Raw genomic sequence first — 20484 nt, 5'->3', positions numbered from 1 at the left:
AAGTGCCACTTGTCAATAAATGTCTAAGTATAATTGTGAATGTATGCTTTCCCGGCGTATACAGCTGGCGAAGAGTTCTCGGGCCTCCAGCCGGGTGGCGGTGTCTTCAAACTGCGACGTTTCGACGAGTGACATACTCATCATCTTCTGGCGAAGTGCCGAGACTTTGCGGATGCCGGTCCCTTTATACCTGCCGTGTGCCCCCCACCACCTGGCCGCGGGAGGCTGGGTCCAGAGGAGCCGGCGGGAGGGGTGGAGGGGGAAGCGTGTGCGCCATGTGTGCCTCCGTCAGAGCATTCTGATCACGTCTCGTGAGCTGGACGGTTCTTGTTGCGTTCCTGGCGTATTGCGGCTAATGCTGGATTCCAGGCCGCGCTCAGTTGATAGCCTTCGTCCCTGTTCACAAGATTCTTGTGGACCCGTATTTCTATTGATTCTTTAATGACGCTATCCCAATAGCTCCCGGCTCGGCACAGCACCCTGGTGTTTTCGAAATCAAAGGTGTGGTTTTCTTTGATGCTATGTTCAGCTATAGCAGATTTCTCCATCTGTCCAAGTCGAACATGCCTGATGTGTTCCTCGCACCTTTTAGAGATGCAGCGCTGCGTTTGACCAATGTACTGCACACCACATTCGCATGCAATGCTGTATATACCAGGTGTGTTTAGTTTGAGTGGGTCTTTAGCTGAGCCCAGCAGCTCTTTCGTCTTCGGCGGTGGTCGGAAGACGGTATTTATGTTTTTCTTAATAGCCTCCCGATTTTGGCTGATGTGGGCCCCAAATATGGAAGAAAGGCGAGTCTCTTGTTAACTTCCTCTTTGTCTTCCTGAAATTTGTCAGCCTGTCTCCTCTTGAAGGCCCTGCTAATCTGTGTTTCACTGTACCCGTTTTTCCGAAATACCTCTCTTAGGTGGTGTAATTCATCTGAGAGGCTTTCTTTGTCACAAATGATGTGCGCCCTATGTACCAATGTACGATACCTCATTTCCTACCTTTCAAACTTGACAGAAGTTGTTCTGCAAAACTTGCAAGGCTAACATTCCTGGAAGAAAGGATGGGGCATGTTTCCCGAATGAATTTTCCACTCTGCAATGGAGTGCACACTGATATGGAACTTCCTGGCAGATTAAAACTGTGTACTTGACCGAAACTCAAACTTGGGACCTTTGCCTTTTAAAGGCATGTGCTCTACCTACTGACCTACACAAGCACAACTCATGACCCACACTCGAAGATTTACTTCCTCCAGTACCTGTTCTTGCACCTTCCAAACTTCACAGAAATTCTCCTGCGAAACATGCAGGACTAGCACTCTTGGTACAAAGGATATTGCAGAGACATGGCTTAGCTACAGCTTGGAGGATGTTTCCAGAGTGAAATTTTCACTCTGCAGCAGAGTGCACTGATACGAAACAACCTGGCAGATTAAAAATGTGTGCTGGATCAAGGCTCACACTCAGGCGCTTAGCATTTCATAAGTGTTCTATGGACAGAGCTACATCTGCCGATTCATCCTCACAGCCTCTCTTCCCCATTACCTCATCTACAACCTTGCAAACTTCACAGAAGTTCTCTTGTGAATTTCTTTGAAGTTTGGCAGGTATGAGACAAGGTGCTGGCGCAAGTGAGACGGTAAGGATGGGTTGTGAATCTTACATGGGTAGTTCAATCTGCAGAGCACTTGCCCGCAAAAGTTACCGAGTGCCGAGAGAGAGAGAGAGAGAGAGAGAGAGAGAGAGAGAGAGAGAGAGAGAGAGAGAGAGATCAGGGTACTGAAATACAACTCCACGTAACATAATAATATCTTAGAACCTTGAAACATCATATGGTAACGTTACAAGAACCACGTGCTTTAGCAAGCCACTACCGGGATTCAGGGAGGCACAGTTCCACTAGACTGAATCAGCCCGGTGGGTTAACAATGAGGGTCAGTGTGGTGGCCAGTCTGGATGTGCTTTTTAGGCAGTTTCCCACGTCTTAATAGGTGAATACTAGGCTGGTACAACATCATGTCTCAGATACATAACAAACAAACATTTTAAAAAGTTTGCAAAATTTCATATGGGATAACACTAAATGTAGGCAGTTGTGGTACACAAATTCTATCACACACAGGGGGTGGGGAGGGGAAGGGGGCGTGGGTGCGGGGTAAGAGGTGGCAAAGACTCCTCTCTAGCACTAACATTACGGAATCCAATAAATAACATGTCAAGCCTGTGGAGATATGGAATAAAGGTGAGGAAAAAGAAGAAGTTACATGAAATGTCACTATGTATACTGTTGTTCAACTTCAGTGATGAGGCAGGCTTCAGCTTGAAACTGTCAAATTCAAATCTACATTAGGTGCAGTCCCTAATATAATAGGTGTGCTGTGGAAGTAACCAGGTTGGAGAGGTGTCTATAGAGAGGCCAAATTAACATGATGGTACTGTGGACTGCTGAAAGCAAGAGGAAACTACAGTCACTATTTTTCATGAGCTCATGCAGTTCTTCTATGTGCTTTAATGGTTATGGCACCCTAGAGGGTAAAACATTCTGGAGGTAAAATAGTCCCCTGCTCAAACCTCTGGGTGGGGACTACTCAGAAAGATAATGCCATCAGAAAAAACAAATCTGGCTTTCTAAGGGTTGGCTCAAGGAATGTTAGAACCCTTAATTTAGTAGGTAAGTTCGTCCACCACATCAGATGAGTAGCCACTGCTGACTTGCACAGAGACAAAAGCACAAATTGGGAGCCTCAGCTCCAATACCAGGAATTGTTCACTAGAAGCTGGAGAAGAAGCAATGGCATACAAATTTCTTATGACATATTACCACCATGAAGCTTGCTTTCAGTAATATGAGTAGGTCTGCTCTGGTAGCAGCAATGGTTGTGTTTGAGTGTGGTGTTGTCCACAAGAGTGGCAAATAGTGGAGTCAGGGAACAAAATCGAAAACTAACTCTGGGCATCATAGTGTGGCAAGCAATATGCAACAATGACCCTACCCTTAATTGTCACATGTCAGGGAAACAGAACAATGCAAAACACATTCAAAACACATTCCAACTAACTCCACTGCCATTCCTGCAAAGTCAGAGTGGTGTGTTTTCAAGCAGGAAGATGCTTGTGCACACACTTAACCCATTACTCGATGCATAAGACGATGATGACAATGATGAGGTCCCATACTCCGAAGAGCATAGGGGATCATGCGGGAGACCCGTACCGGCGTACTAGGCAAGGCCCTAGTGGAGGTGGTTTGCCACTGCCTTCCTCTGACTGTAATGGGGATGAATGATGATGATATTTGTCAACTCATTTGGCCAGCACAATGCCCTGTTCAGTTTATGTGGGACACGGTGAGCTGACTCACTTTAATCCCTTACTTAATTGTGACAACATGTGGAAGTAGTGGAGACCGTATGTCTCAAGCTGACATACGACATCTGAATGACTGTCTCTGTGAAGATGTATATGTGAGGGCGGGGGGGAAAAAAAAGGACATCCCGGGTTTTCCCCATATTTCTTGCTTAAAAATAAACTTCCTCTCAGGTGAAAATACACTTTTTCCATGGTGAAAATACACTACACCCTGGGTGAAAGTACATTTTTACCATGTTGTTGTTGTGGTTTTCAGTCCCGAGACTGGTTTGATGCAGCTCTCCATGCTACTCTATCCTGTGCAAGCTTCTTCATCTCCCAGTACCTACTGCAACCTACATCCTTCTGAATCTGTTTAGTGTATTCATCTCTTGGTCTCCCTCTACAATTTTTACCCTCCACGCTGCCCTCCAACACTAAATTGGTGATCCCTTAATGCCTCAGAACATGTCCTACCAACCGGTCCCTTCTTCTGGTAAAGTTGTGCCACAAACTCCCCTTCTCCCCAATCCTATTCAATACTTCCTCATTAGTTATGTGATCTACCCATCTAATCTTCAGCATTCTTCTGTAGCACCATATTTCGAAAGCTTCTATTCTCTTCTTGTCCAAACTATTTATCATCCATGTTTCACTTCCATACATGGCTACACTCCATACAAATACTTTCAGAAATGACTTCCTGACACTTAAATCTATACTCGATGTTAACAAATTTCTCTTCTTCAGAAACGCTTTCCTTGCTATTGCCAGTCTACATTTTATATCCTCTGTACTTCGACCATCATCAGTTATTTTGCTCCCCAAATAGCAAACCTCTTTTACTACTTTAAGTGTCTCATTTCCTAATCTAATTCCCTCAGCATCACCCGACTTAATTCGACTACATTCCATTATCCTCGTTTTGCTTTTGTTGACGTTCATCTTATATCCTCCTTTCAAGACACTATCCATTCCATTCAACTGCTCTTCCAAGTCCTTTGCTGTCCATGACCCTGGGTGAAAGTACATTTTTACCATGTCTAGTGATAAAATACTTTCCCTTGGAGGTGTCAAACTTATCTATCAATACTTTGTATGGCAAAGGTTTTATACATCAGTGTAGAAATTCCCGGTAATTTTGGGAATGAAACCCAGCAAAAAGTAATGCATTTCAGATATATCTTTGATGCATTGCAACATTACAAAAGAATAAATCTGAATTCTACCAAATACAGCATGATAGTTTTCAAAGCACTGAAATCAAGACTGTGCTGTGTGACATGCCTTTAGCAACAGATCATAATTCGTGTCACTTGATCTTTCCATCTAATTACAGCAATTATTCAGCTATTACACATGATGTAGTCAGCCAACAGTAATATCACTGTTAGGTAGTGTGAACACACAAGTTAATGGTTTCAGTTAATATACATACAGTAGCGTTACAAGAAAAGATGAGCTTTCACATAAAATTTTCCCTGTCAAAAATTTTTTGATGGTTTTTTCCTCCGAGGGTGTGGTTAAGCAAGATCCTAAGGGCACGGCTTACATTACAGCAGCTGAATATTTCTGACAGGTACAATAATAAATTTCACTGCTGTGTACCAACATTTCATAGGCTACCTGGCTGAATACATGTTCCATTGAGCACTTCAACTTTTTCTATAGAAACGCCAATTACATGTTAAATTGCTCAAGAACTCACCTCATACCTTTTTTGAAGGATAATTATGTCAGGTTTCTGCCTAAGTTCACAGTGCTTTCCGTAAGTTTAATAAACACAACAGATGCACATAACACACACTTTAGTTATCTATAGTATATTCTCCTTCACTATTTAGAATAGGCTGCCAATGCCGGAGTAACTTATAGAGTCCGTGAGAGTAGGCAAAGAACTCACAGAACCATGTTCAGAATGCATTTTCGTCTGGAAAAGAAGTTCCTTGAAGGTTGTTCAACAGAGAACACAAAAGGTGAAAATTTGAGGATGCAAGGTCAAGTGAATAAGGTGGGTTCTGAATAACTTCTCAACCCAACTCCCATATAGCATTTTTTGTCAGTCTAGCAGAACACAGGTGATATCATGGAGTAGCACCACTTCACACAGTGTTTCTTGTTGTCATTCTCATATTTCATCTACAAGACAGTTGTTGACAATAAATGAGAGTAGTGACAGTTACACCTCAGGGAAGCAAATTGTAGTTTACCGCATCACTGGTGTTCCATCAGATGTATAACATTATCTTTTGCAGATGCATGAAGGTCTTTTAATGGGGAGTGAGAAGCCAATTGATAACGGTCTGCTTGTGTCTGTGTGTGTGCGGATGGATGTGTGTGTGTGTGTGTGTGTGTGTGTGTGTGCGCGCGCGAGTGTATACCCCTTCTTTCCCCCTAAGGTAAGTCTTTACACTCCCGGGATTGGAATGACTCCTTACCCTCTCCCTTAAAACCCACATCCTTTCGTCTTTCCCTCTCCTTCCCTCTTTCCTGATGAGGCAACAGTTTGTTGCGAAAGCTTGAATTTTGTGTGTATGTATGTGTTTGTTTGTGTTTCTATCGACCTGCCAGCGCTTTTGTATAGTAAGTCACATCATCTTTGTTTTTAAATATATTTTTCCCGCGTGGAATATTTCCCTCTATTATATTCATATCATTAATTTGAACCCAACAATCACGTTTGTTATTGTCACTGTTGCATTTCGAAATCTTTTCTGTCGTCTTATTTTCTCTTTCTGTTTTTGCCAGTAGGTTCACTTTGTATTCACCTTCTCCTTTTAACCGTAATCTACTATACAATTTTATCCCGCCTACATATACTCAATAATACGTAACCCACTTCCAAACCATAACCAAAAAATTTTTTTTACGCTTTCAACACTACCGCCGCTATAAAATCCACTGTTTCTAGTTCACAAACAGTTCCTTTCACCTATTAAACAACCATTTCGGCTAGTTCTAATAACTTTTGCTTTATTTCCATTTCCATTTTTCCCACATCATTGATCATTTTTAGCCGCTTCCCACAGGTTTTAACGTCATTATTTCTTCGTCAGACAATTGTTAGCCTCATTCTCATAATCTGCCACCACAAAACCACTCCTTTTAATACATTTACACGTAGTTTTTCGAAATTTTCCTGAATTTCTCCACCAAAAATGTCTGCTTGTGTCTGTGTATGTGTGGATGGATATGTGTGTGTGTGTGTGTGTGTGTGTGTGTGTGTGTGTGTGTGTGTGTGTGTGTGTGTGCGCGCGAGTGTATACCCCTTCTTTCCCCCTAAGGTAAGTCTTTCCGCTCCCGGGATTGGAATGACTCCTTACCCTCTCCCTTAAAACCCACATCCTTTCGTCTTTCCCTCTCCTTCCCTCTTTCCTGATGAGGCAACAGTTTGTTGCAAAAGCTTGAATTTTGTGTGTATGTATGTGTGTGTTTGTGTTTCTATCGACCTGTCAGCGCTTTTGTATGGTAAGTCACATCATCTTTGTTTTTAAATATATTTTTCCCGCGTGGAATGTTTCCTTTTATTATGTTCGAATAATTAGAGATGCGCATATGGCCACCAGCTGACTTTTGTGATTTTGGCTTAGAGCATGTGGTACCCACAGACCTAATTTTTGAATCTTCCCCAATGCATGCAAATGTTCACGAAGATGGAATGCTCACTGTTCACCATATTTGTCACTTGTCGAGTACACTGACGTGCATCATTGTGGATTAATGCATTTAAACGATCTTCATCAAACCTTGAATGTCTTCCTGCAAGTGGAGAGTCACTTATGTAAAAAAAAATCCTCCTTAATGTAAGAAAACCATTTTCTCACCGTGCTCTGTCCAATGAATTATCCCTATACATGGTGCAAATGTTTTTGGCAGCCTATGCTGCTGTCGTGCCTCCACTGAACTCAAACAGAACAATATGTCAGAAATGTTCCAATTTCTCCACTAGGCACTCCATTTTCTAGTGTTTACAGCTCCACTCACTATCTCCAAGAGACAAAATGACAATATGCAAACTCAAATTAGCAACAGCGAACCACAAATAAAAAAAAAATGAGAATCCATAAATAAACCCATAGCAATGGGAACATCAACATGAAAAACAAAAACACTGAACTTATGCACCAAACTATTATTTTTTGCCATCATTACTGCATAATCTGTACTGTATGAAAGAACCAAAATAAATACGAAAAAATAACCTTGAAGTCTGGTCTTTTTCAGTGTGTGTTACCCTTTAAGATGTATCAAACACAGATGTGCCAGTAAAATTTTAAATACTGGCATAAATGGCTGGTTTTCTGGGTCTAAAATTTTTCTAAGTGTTTGATCCTCAAAGTGTTAAGTTTTTAAACACAGTCAAACACTCTGTGATTTAAGACAGTCATCGGATACTCTCACACACAACATAATTCACCTCTTGTAAAAGGAAATTTACTTTAAAATAATGCTTCTCAAACCACCATTCACAATACTTTCCTGTAACCTGTTAGAAATGTAAACAGTTGTGACATCACATTCATTGAAAGCAGTTTGTTGTTATGAAGTACTGTGTAGTCTTTGTCTTAAAGCCTCTGAAACACTTTGCTGTTGACTGACAATTGTGTTTTGTTTTGTAAATGTCACATTTCTTTGCAGCTAACATTTTATTTTGGTGTTATTCTCTCATTTATGTTTCACTGCTGTAATATTATTCTGCAGTAGGTGGATAAAGTAAAATTCTTTGTTGGAATATCAGTTCTTAATGGCTGGAATCACAAAAATTTAACTGAAAACTAAACCAATATAAAATTCCTGAAAATCTCAGGATTTTCTCAGATGCAAAAAATTCCCACATTTCTCCAGACGAGTATACACCCTGTCTATGCATGATTACAGGACTGCATTGCTGCTAGAGGAGGCTATGTAAGAAATACTCTTCAAGATAATCTCTCTAATGGTGCATTATCCTGTAAATATGACATGTCATTCTATAATCAATACAACATATGAATAAAACTTTATTCATGTGGGACAACTATAAAGGAGTGCTAATTTTTCATTTGTGTAATTTAGGAATGTGTCAGTACGTGCAGAATTCCATTTGAATGAAAACCCATTTACAATTAAAATTTTTCCATGTAGCTTGTTTTCACCATGTCGATTGATGGCTAAGTGGCTAAGAGTCAAACTACAAATCCAAAGATCCAGAGCAATATTTATTAAGTCCTGGGATTTTTTTTCCATCACTTATCATTTCTTCCCCTTCCAACAATGATTTGCTTAAAAAATTCCAAGTTTCACTGTGGTTCGGACTCTATGTAAAACTGTGTGTATAACCGGCTGGTTGCATGAGGGCAACAGCATGTCATGACCAATTGGATAATATCTAGCAATGCATTGTATCGTTCAAACCAACCTTCAAACTGAAGACAGTTTTTTGTAGGAATATTATCCTTCAGATACAGTGAAGGTCATGTAAAAGTAAAATCATGTGGAAAAAAATATATATATATATTGTCATGTAACTGCACATCTTGAATTGTAGTACAGGGAGCAATCTTCAGAGCTACCCGTGTATTTAAGCATTTCAGTACTTTTAAAAACTGCAAAATATCCATTAAGTAATACATTACATATTACACATTTTACTTAAAGGACAAAAAGATGGTTAAAAAAGAACTAGACAAAGCCATAGAACTACTATGTATCAGACAGATGTTGCATACAAGTTGCAGGTGATGAATATAAGGTACTGAACAGAGGTTGTCATTACTGTAGCTATAAATTCACAAATGACTTTTCCCTTAAAAATATGAAATTAAGGGAGTAGACACACACACTTTTACTTGCTGGACACAAAAATATTATATAATAATGGGATCTTGGCCAATAATACAATGGATAGAAAAAAGTAGGAGCTATTTTACCAAAACATTAAAAAACTGACGACACAGAGCAATAAAAGATAAAGCTTGCAGTTGGAAGTAAGTAAAACACAGCTGCACAAAAACAGTTACTAGAATAAAGTAAAATTATTAGTTCAAAAGGAATTTCATACATAATGTGTTCCTGATGATAGCATTTAAGAAGATCCCCCAAATTGAAATTATTTGGCTACCATAGGTGACATATCTGCTTTTTGAATGTAGCTATGTATTCCATGGCTAGGACAAGATGAATCAATTCAGTACATTTTTATAACAAAACATTAGTAACAGGGACAAATGTATGCAATACTGTTGGGCTCCCTTGAAAAGGAAGTAATTAAATCCTTTAGTAAGAAAAGAACCTTGATTAATATCAGAATAAGAGAGGGATTTTTCGATATGAAAGACATCCAGCAGTACAAAATGTTGATGCTACATTACACTTGCATAGATTGACTTAAATTCTAATCAACAAGAACCAATGGTTACATAAATCATGACATATATTACATTGTTATAAATCAATATATTTTCCTTCAAATAAAGCTCTACTTCATGGTATTTCACACAACTGAAATATTTAGTGCCACTCTGATGCAAATACTACCTGTAATCATTTTGGAAGGCTCCATTAAAGGATGACAAAAAGTCACCAAGGAATTTTTTTAAATGATTACTTATTTTCTACTGTAACTGGTATCACATATCAACATGTCACTCACCTCCAACTTCAGGGAGTTTGTCTGACTTTCCTCCCAGCCAGAACTGAACTATTACATGCAAAACGAAGCATATCAGTGAACCTATACCAAATATAAGGAAAGTATCTGCTCCACCATACTGATCTATCAGTACACCTCCAATTAAACTTCCAATGGACACTCCTGCAACAGAACCAAAATGAAATTCAATTTCCATAAAATATTTTATTTTACTGCAAATGTAGGCAAAATACAACATCAGAAGTTTTCTAATTCTGGTCTTCTGTATATATTAGAGCGAAGATTTTATCAAAAATACTTTTGCAATTTATATGTTTTCATACTTCATCTGCAAAGGTAATTACTTTTTTCCAAGTGTGCACAGAAAAAAATACACTGACAGTAATCAATCACGTCAACATCATACGTAGCCACCATATGGTGCAATTTCTGTTGAGGAGCTAAAACAAAGTGATACAACATATAATATGGCACAGAAACAACATGCATATGTGCTGAACCTAGTTCTGAACAAGAAAAATCCACCGAGATCACACATCAAATAGTAATTATTATTATCACACACACACACACACACACACACACACACACACACACGGAAGACGTGGTAACATAGTGCCCCCTTGGGGCAGCTGTTTGTAGCAGTCTCGCTGAATGGCTATGCGTGCTGATTATGCAACCAGTGACACTGCCCTGTACAAAGGGATATTGTCTATTGGGCAACGGAGGACATAACATGTTGCTTCTTAACCTTATTTGGTGTAGTCTGCGCACACGCACACTCACACCCACACACACGCCCACGCCCACGCCCACGCCCAGACACCCCCCCCCCCCCCCCCCCCACACACACACGTGTGCTTCTTAACCTTTTTTGGTGTAGTCTGCGCACACACGCACCCGCACGCGTACGCCCACGCCCACGCGGCCACACGCCCACGGCCACACGCACACCCACAGGCACACGCACAACACACACGCCCGCGCGCACACACACACACACACACACACACACACACACACACACACACACACGTGTGCTTCTTAACCTTTTTTGGTGTAGTCTGCGCACACGCACACCCACACGCACGCGCACACCCATGCCCACGCCCACACGCGCACGCCCACACGCGCACGCCCACACGCGCACAACACCCACACGCACGCACGCACGCACGCACGCGCACACACACACACACACACACACACACACACACACACACACACACACACACACACACACACACACACACACACACGTGTGTTTCTTAACCTTTTTGGTGTAGTCTGTGCACACGCACACGCACGCACGCACGCACGCACGCACGCACACACACACACGTGTGTGTGCAGACTACACCAAAAAAGGTTAAGAAGCAACATGTTACGTCCTCCAGTGCCCACCAGACAATATTCCTTTGTACAGAGCAGTGTCACTGGTTGCATAATCAGCACGCATAGCCATTCAGCAAGACTGCTACAAACAGCTGCCCCAAGGGGGCACTATGTTGCCACATCTTCCATGTATGCAAATTGCCCAGTGGAGGACACCACATTACATGGAAGGACAATGAGCAAGCATCTAGTTATCCTGGCTGACAGCTGCCAATTGTGAGGACTGAGTTTATTCATCAGTGTTATAAAATAACCAGTGCTGCCAGGCTTCTACAGCCAATCTATGCTCAATCCACAACATGACCAGTCCATGGATGGAGATCACACTAAGAAACCAGTGAGCTACCATCTACAGCAGTCAATGGAGAGTGGAACCACCACCAGTACAGTAGACCTCCAGGAAGTCATCTCAGAATATAACTTGGTAGATATGAACTTTTAAGAAGCACTATCAGGCTTGTACTGACTTAGTTATTGGAGGTCACCTGCTCCAAGAAGTGCTGTTTGTGTCCATTTGTACCAGAGTTCTGTCTGAGTGTTCAACTAAACGCTGTTATTATACTCAGATTATTTATTTGTATCGTTGTCTCCAATACTGCACTGGCCCAGTTGTACTGAGCTGATGTGCTACTCGACATACAGCCACATCACAACACAAAGTAATGGGGGATCGACCACTCTCCCTCTCCACATGCAATCAAGTGACAGGAAAGAGGTTTAAACTGCTATTATAATCGAATTTCTCATTAAATAAAGCAATACCTCCGAAATTTTAAGCAGACGGTGCTCTGGTGATGGAACACAGAACATAAACATAGGAAGCATAACATCATCGCCTGTAAGCAGCTTAAGGTCTGGATTTCATTATAATTTCATTCTTCGAGAGCTGCCAGATCAACTGTCCCCGTTGACATTTATCAATGCCTGCAAGCAGCTAAAGGTCTGGATTTCATTATAATTTCATGATGAAACTACTATTGTACATATCTAACAGCAACCATGTTTGAAGCAACAGCTACACCACACCACACAATGCTCCGCAGTGTGATCCACAACTGGGTGACTTAGTTTGTTCCCGGCCATACTCCCTTAAAATGTTGTACAGCAGCTGTAAACTAAACAGGTGATATAATTTCCTTCAAATGAAGTCCTTTTCTAAAATGCTAGTAACAGAGATGGTATGCTAGTGACAGAGATGGAATAGGGAGAGGTTTATGGGACACTTTTGACCTCCGTGTCTTCATTGATGGTATGATCCATGGGCAGATGTATAGGTTCAGGAGTGAGAGAGAGAGAGGGAGGTCATAATTTAAGTAGGGCGGGAAGGGTAATTTTGCTTAGGAACAGATGGCAAGGGTAATTAAAAGGAGCTTCCTCATTTTAGGACTCAGCAAGTGAGAGACAAAGCTTTGACAGAGCATGCTGTACAGTCATTACAGTCACGTGTAATATTCTGTGAAAATGAGGGTGATCCTTTGTGTCTCATCTCTGATCCTTTGTGTCACATCTCAGGTGTGCAATCATGTGGGAGATCCATTTTTGAACATTGTGACAAAAGTGTCAGTCTGCAGAAGCCTAACCGATGCTTGAAGAGTGATTGTTTCTCAGCGCAGATGAGGCACCACAAGCGATCTGGCAATATAGGAGTGACTTTTTGGCATATAATGGGTGACAGCTGTCAAAATGGAATTACTTTTACTGACTGACATGTTCAATGTGAACAGAAAAAGAAGGAAGATTAGGGCTCACACATACATTGAGAAGGAAATTAAGAGATGATGATGATCGATTTGTGGCGTCAACCGAGCAGTCATCTGCACCCATACAAAGTCCCTATTTTTACGCAGTCCAATTTCTTCACAATCCAATCTAGCCACTGGGACGAATGATGATGATGATGATATCATCATCATGATCATGAAATGATGAGGACAGCACAAACATCCAGTCCCCGGGCAGAGATAAATCGCCAACCTGGCCAGGTATCGAACCCGAGACCCCGTGATCCAGAGGCAGCAACGCTACCCACTAAACTACGAGCTGTGGACAAAATTAAGAGAGACTAAACTACGAGCTGTGGACAAAATTAAGAGAGACAAAGCACAAGCTTAGACTGAGGATAGATGGGTAAGGAATTTGGCCACATCTTCCATGTTATTTTCAAAGGAATGATCCCAACATTTCCCTTAAAGTGGTTAGGAAAACCTAAATCTGGGTGGCCAAGTGAGGATTTAAATTGCCACCTATTCAAATGTGAGTTCAGCATCTTACCACTCCACTATTTCTCAAGGGAGAGGTATTCATTGAGTGGGCTGTGAGGTTGTAGCCAATCATCCAGAGTCAAAGAGCAATATGAAAATAGAATTAGAGAAAAGCCATAGCCTGGTCTCACTTTGAATTCAGATTATAAAGATATCATATCAATGAATCTAACAATACCAACTTTGCAGGTTTATTTATGAGTGATTTTTTTATGTAGCAGTTGTTCTGGAAGAGGATATTGTTAGATGTAACTACCAGGAAGAATGTGGTTGGTTTTCAGCCAACTTGGCTATGGAAAAGGTAATGTCTTGTGATGGTAAAACCGTGTATCCTGGGGACGTGGAGTGGCATCAGTCAAAAACAACAATGGCATCAGTCAAAAACAACAATGGCAAGTACAGCACCAAACAGTAAAGACAAAGGAGCTGTGGGGGCCATTGGAGAAAGTAAGAACTTACTCTTGTTCCAGTTTAACTGTTGCACTCTGTACACACTGATTAATATTATCAGTGAAAGATGCACACTTAGAATATTTACCAACAGCACTGCTATCTTCAAGTAAATAAGACTGAACTATATAGGAAATTCAGAATGACGCAAATGGAATTTCCACGTTGCATATTGGATAGCAGATCAAACCATGACAATATTTGTCAATAGTAAAATAAATATTGTGTTACTTGGACAAAGAATAAATAACACACCTCTGGATTTGGTCACATCAACTAATTGCATCTAGGGCAATTACTATGCAGTAGACAAACAAAACCAGATGTACTAAGAGTGAACACATGATTTCAGTTAACTGGGAAAATTCTGGGGACTGTACATTTATCAGAAAGGGAGACCATAGATAACAACCCAAGACCCTTGGAGTAGTCCTGAAGGGAGAAATCAGAAACTAGAGCGTGCACCAAAGTAGGCAGACATTATGATTGGAAAAGAAGAGACACCAATGATTAATAGTATAACATTATCTTCACCGTATGTTGTACAGGCTTTCAAAGAGGATCACAGAAGAGATGTGGCAATGCAGGCACAGGCCTGTTATAGGTGCGCAGGAGTGGGCAGTGAGAAATCGGACTGCTTGATCCGGGGGGGGAACCTACATCTGTCATTACTATAATGTTTCGGAGTATGTTCAGTAACAGAAACCGTCCAATGTTGAGAAAAGTAATGAAGCAATGCTAATATGTACAATACTATATACCATCAAAGAAACAGGTGTAGAATATATACTGGATATAAAGACGCACAGAGATAACACTGTATTATGAACGTGCAAATATTAATTGTTTGTAACTATACATGACTTACCTATTCCTTCAAATGATGCACCAACAAGACCTTGCACTGTTGCTTCTGTTCCAGGTGGTGAAACAATACTTGCATATGAAGTCATGGCTGAGTAAAATATTCCAAATGTAAGACCTTGGAAAAGTTCAATTGGCAAGCACCACCATGGATTTGTAAGAAAATAATACAGAATAAAGCGCACTCCAAATGCCAGTAAAACAAGAGACATTGCATGTATGTGACCAATCTTGCGTAATATATGCCCTGAAACAATTAAGTCACCAATTGATATTTGTTACACTCAGTTTACTGTTCAGTTAGGTAAAGGAAAATATACCTTTTATTTAGGAACAATATTAAAGCAGTGAAATAAAAATTACACATTAGTCATTAACCACAGATAGATAGAGTATACATGGCATTTTATCATAAGGATCATTATTACTTGTTCTACAAAATTGTGCCACAGTCACAGAACATGCTCTTTGACACAGCAGACTGGATTTAGAAAACTACTTTCCCAGATGAGCTTAAGAGTTTATTGACAAATGCTCTGAAAAGAATTGCGAGAAATAAAATTTTGGTCAAATAATATACATATGTAACAATATGAAACACAGTTGCTGCACAATAGTTAACAGCTATGAGGTAGATTGATCTCATTACAGGACCAGCAGTATATTCACATAAGAGATTAGATACTTCACTGTTAATCCCAATCCTATCCCCTCAAACTAGGTTCTCTTAGTTTAGGTGAGAACAAACTCCCCATCAAGTTTTTTGAAAAAAAACTGTAAAGTTCTTCCTTGGTCTCATTTTAGGAATTCAAGGACGACCCTGGATTTCCTGCTCTCAACTTACAACTTCAAATCTCAAAATGGAAAATTTGTACAATGGATACAGAGGTGGTAACTCTGATGAGGAGTCCATCATTACATCTTGTAATGCATTGGAACCTAGGATTCTGGGGAGTCCCAACATTTGCAGTGATGAAGAGATGGACTATACTGAAAAGCCTCTCACGCCAGGTGTGAATTACGCTTTTTGTGCAAAAATAACTGCGCCGGTGAACATTCATTCCCAACTGTTTAAATTCTATAGAGAAACATGTATGAGCATACAACATGGTTGCAAATTGTGCAGAGAATTCAAAGACGGCCATCAGTTTCAGATGAAACGATTGCAAAAGTGGAAGAAGCAATGCTGACAATTTGGGAGATCTGCGAGATGATCCCTGGTATTAGTGAGACGAGCACAGACAAAATTTTGACAGAACATTTGGGGAATCCCTGGTATTAGTGAGACGAGCACAGACAAAATTTTGACAGAACATTTGGGGAATGAAAAGATTTGTGTAAGAGGGTCTCAAGAATGCTTAAGGAAGACCACAAACATAAACATGTGGAAGTAGCCAATGAATTTCTTAAGCAAAATTTTGTACATGGCTGCACGTTCAGAGACTGCGAATAGTTACAACTGAAAGAAAAACAGCCCTTGGCCACTATTTTTAACAAATTAACCTTGTTTCACCACTGCTAGGAGTGTCTTCCTCAGAATTTAAAACAGAGAATGGTCTATATTCTATAACATGGAACAGAATTATGACTAAAAATGTATGATAGGGTATAAGTACGGAATCATAATCAGAGACTGACAGTACTTATGTGTCATTTATAAAATATAGTCACAAAGATACTTAAGATAAAGAAAACTATGATGGCAAGCCAGTAAGGGCTGCTCGTTACTTGCTTGGTGCAGGTTGCAAAATGCACTGAGGTGCCTGCGTTAACAAATGAGGCCAGGTGAACATGGCACTGCAATGAGCGCGCCATCTAGTAGCCGTAGATACAATTAGGCTACTTCACATTGAAATATAGGCAGAAATGATTATAAATAACAGTATTTGGCACATAACGGAAAGCAATGTTTGTTTGACAGTGGCATACAACATAACATTTTGTCTACATCAAAGCTTATAACAGTAAGATAACACATGAAAACATCATTATGAAAATGTAGATTGGACTGAATGACAACTTGTACAAAACAATATTGACGTGAAATGCAGCCAAGAGACATTTTATAATTGAAAAACATAGGACTACCTTAGAAGGAAAAGAACATTTCGGCAACCCGCACAAGGAGACCCGCAATCAGATATCAAGTAACGGCTTTATACCTTTAAAAAATTTTTGTTACATAGCTGTAGCTGTTCGTTAAGGATGAGGGTATCATTTTGAGCAAAATGCTTGAAAATCTCTAATTCTTCTAGAATATCTAGTCTACGCTCTTTCTATTCGGTATGCAAGATGTTGCTATTGCAGATGGCTTTAGGTGAATGACCTGTTTGTCTTATATAGTAAAAGGAGCAAGTATCACAGACAATTTTGTAGGCACCAGAATTTTGTAAAGAGGAACACATAGAATCTAAATTACGAATGAAGTTTTTTTTCACATTGTTATTATTAGAAAAAGCAAAGTTGCAATCATACTTCTTTCGAAGAATGCGTTGGATCTGATAAGAGATAGGCCCCATGAAAGGAATAGAGAAATATTATTTTGAGTTAGACATGATAGCAGAAGTGCCTAGCATAGTAAGTCTTTTAGCATTTTTCTTTTTAAGGGCGTCATCTACTATGTTGGGTTTATACTCGTTAACTGCTATTGTTTTAAGTAAATTGATTTCGTTGTTGAAGTTTTCTTTAGGAAGTGGGATGGAAACAGCTCGGTGAACAGCAGAATGAAAGAAGACTTTTTTATGCGAATGTGGATGAGTAGAAGATGCAGGAACGATCTGGTTGGTATGTGTTACTTTATGAAAAATATTGAAATAAATTTTATTTGTTTCTATAGTAAGCATCAAGTCAAGGAAATATAACTGACGGGCCTCATTTTCAAATCCAATAGTGAAAGAAATTTTCTCATGAAGATCATTGAATAGGTTAAAGATATGATGAACACCATCAGCGGGTCCTCTGTAGATGATTATAATATCATCAACATATCTGAAATAAGAAAGAAAGAAGCTGGAAAACAATTAAAACATTTTTCTTCTAGGGAGTTGATGAAAATATCAGCAAGGATACCAGCTAACGGATTTCCCATAGCGAGACCGTCGGATTTCACGTACAAATGTCCATTAAATTCGAAATAGTTGTACTTGACTACAACTGAGATGAGATTCGTGAAGTCTGTGATTTGTTCATCTGAAATATCTTTTTTGAACCGGCGTAAATTTTTTTCTACAAGTAGCAGCATTTCCTGTACAGGGGCGTTAGTATAAAGATTTTTGATATTGAAAGAAATTAACTTGGTGTCTGAACTGCATTCTATATGTTTTATTTTTTGGACTAAGGTGTGACTATTTGGGATGGAAAAATTGTTCACAAAGACAAATGATTTTCTCAGAGTTTCATGTAGAAATTTGGACAGATCATGGTATGCACTATTCATACTATTAGATATCGGGCATATCGGATGATTAGGTTTGTGAATTTTAAATTGAGACTGAAGTTTCGGGGGCTGAGGGTTCATGTTAATGAGCATTTTCTTCTGAAACGGTTTGAGTAGGAAATTTGCGCTGTTGATGGCTGTCCTGACCTCTTTTTGTAAAACTGGAGTCGGATCCTCGTGTAGTCTCGAAATATTATTTTCATTAAAGAAATCTACGGTTTTGGAAATATATTCAGAGTTATAAGCAATAACTAAAGAGCACCCTTTGCTTGACTTAGTAATTAGGGCTTCTGCTTCTTTAAGTTTATTATTAATGGAAACGACAAATTTTCTATCATTATGTGTAACGTTATAAATAGGGGCTGTATTTTTCATGAAAATGTTAGCTACATCGTAAGCAATACGAGTTTGACAAGCATTATCTATTTTTTTTACTATCGAGACCAGCCTTAAGATCTACAAGCACTTTTTCAATCACATTTCTATCTGACAAGTTGGGCGAGACATTATACTTCAACCCTTTTTCCAGCAGGATAGTTTCATTTTGTGTAAAAATAATGTTAGTTTTCTTCAGAATTCTTTTGTAAAAAGTGTGACCTTTTTTTTTATTTAGTGTACGCTGAGGACTCTTTTCGCTACGAAACAGACAGAAAAGCTTGCTGAGTTTCTTTTCATGCTTCTGTATTACGCCTAGTTAATAAGTTTCTAAATGTTCATTAATTATCATCTAGAAATCGTCAATATTAAAATTGTAATTAATATGAAAAATGTTTGTCAGTTCTAAGTACAGGTAATAAGCGTCTTCGTTAAGATGATCTTTTTTGGCATATAGCCTTTTAATTCTATCAGATATGAGATTTTTCTCGAAAGGTCTGAAGGATTTAGTATTTTTCTTACAAACAGCAAAGTTAATATAAGTTTAACAAACTTTTTAAAAATAGTGACTGAGGGCGGTGTTAGTTTCAATCGTAACCACTCACGGTCTCTGAACGTGCAGCTGCGTCCAAAATTTTGCGATTCTTGCCTGCCCAAGCATCCAATGCTGCCACCAAATATAAAGTTTTAAAAAAGAAAATAATAAATAGAAGTGTGGCCATTAATTTTAATAAACAATGTGAAAATAGGGGTTTAGTCCCTACCTATGCGAAAGCTTATATTAAATTTGCAGTTTGTCAGAAAAATCCTAAATCCTTCAGACCTTTCATGAAAAACCTCTTATCTGATGGAATTAAAAGGCTATATGCCAAAAAAGATCTTCTTAACGAAGAAGCTTATTACCTGTACTTAGAACTGACAAACATTTTTCATATTAATTACAATTTTAATATTGACGATTTCTGGACGATAATTAATGAACATTTAGAAACTTATTAACTAGGCATAATACAGAAGCATGAAAAGAATCTCAGCAAGCTTTTCTGACTGTTTCCTAGCGAAAAGAGTCCTCAGCGTACACTAAATAAAAAAAAATAAAAAACCGTCACACTTTTTACAAAAGATTTCTGAAGAAAACTAACATTATTTTTACACAAAATGAAACTATCCTGCTGGAAAAAGGGCTGAAGTATAATTTCTTGCCCAACTTGTCAGATAGAAATGTGATTGAAAAAGTGCTTTTAGATCTTAAAGTTGGTCCCCATAGTAAAAAAAATAGATAATGCTTGTCAAACTCGTATTGCTTACGACGTAGCTAGCATTTTCATGAAAAATACAGCCCCTATTTATAACATTACACATAATGATAGAAAATTGGTCGTTTCCATTAATAATAAACTTAAATAAGCAGAAGCCCTAATTACTAAGTCAGACAAAGGGTGCTCTTTAGTTATTGCTTATAACTCTGAATATATTTCCAAAACCGTAGATTTCTTTAATGAAAATAATATTTCGAGACTACACGAGGATCCGACTCCAGTTTTACAAAAAGAGGTCAGGACAGCCATCAACAGCGCAAATTTCCTACTCAGACCGTTTCGGAAGAAAATGCTCATTAAAATGAACCCTCAGCCCCCAAAACTTCAGTCTCAATTTAAAATCTACAAACCTAATCATCCAATACGCATGATATCTAATAGTATAAATAGTGTATACCATGATCTGGCCAAA

The 20484-nt window shown here is 39.2% G+C and overlaps 1 protein-coding gene across 2 annotated transcripts in view; it reads right to left on the bottom strand.

The window, feature by feature from the left end:
• LOC124612664 (major facilitator superfamily domain-containing protein 6) overlaps positions 1–20484 on the bottom strand; it is a 148887-nt gene that overhangs the window by 31855 nt on the left and 96548 nt on the right. For both annotated transcript variants that reach the window (XM_047140988.1, XM_047140987.1), the window contains exons 7-8: positions 14947–15189; positions 9973–10134 (exon numbers count right to left, since the gene is read on the bottom strand). In XM_047140988.1, the coding sequence (XP_046996944.1) occupies positions 9973–10134; positions 14947–15189 (405 nt within the window). The remainder of the gene's footprint in view (positions 1–9972; positions 10135–14946; positions 15190–20484) is intronic.

This window comes from Schistocerca americana, chromosome 4 (genome assembly GCF_021461395.2).
Source record: "Schistocerca americana isolate TAMUIC-IGC-003095 chromosome 4, iqSchAmer2.1, whole genome shotgun sequence".
In the NCBI taxonomy this organism is placed as follows: domain Eukaryota; kingdom Metazoa; phylum Arthropoda; class Insecta; order Orthoptera; family Acrididae; genus Schistocerca; species Schistocerca americana.
This window is presented reverse-complemented; position numbering and strand designations above follow the sequence as displayed.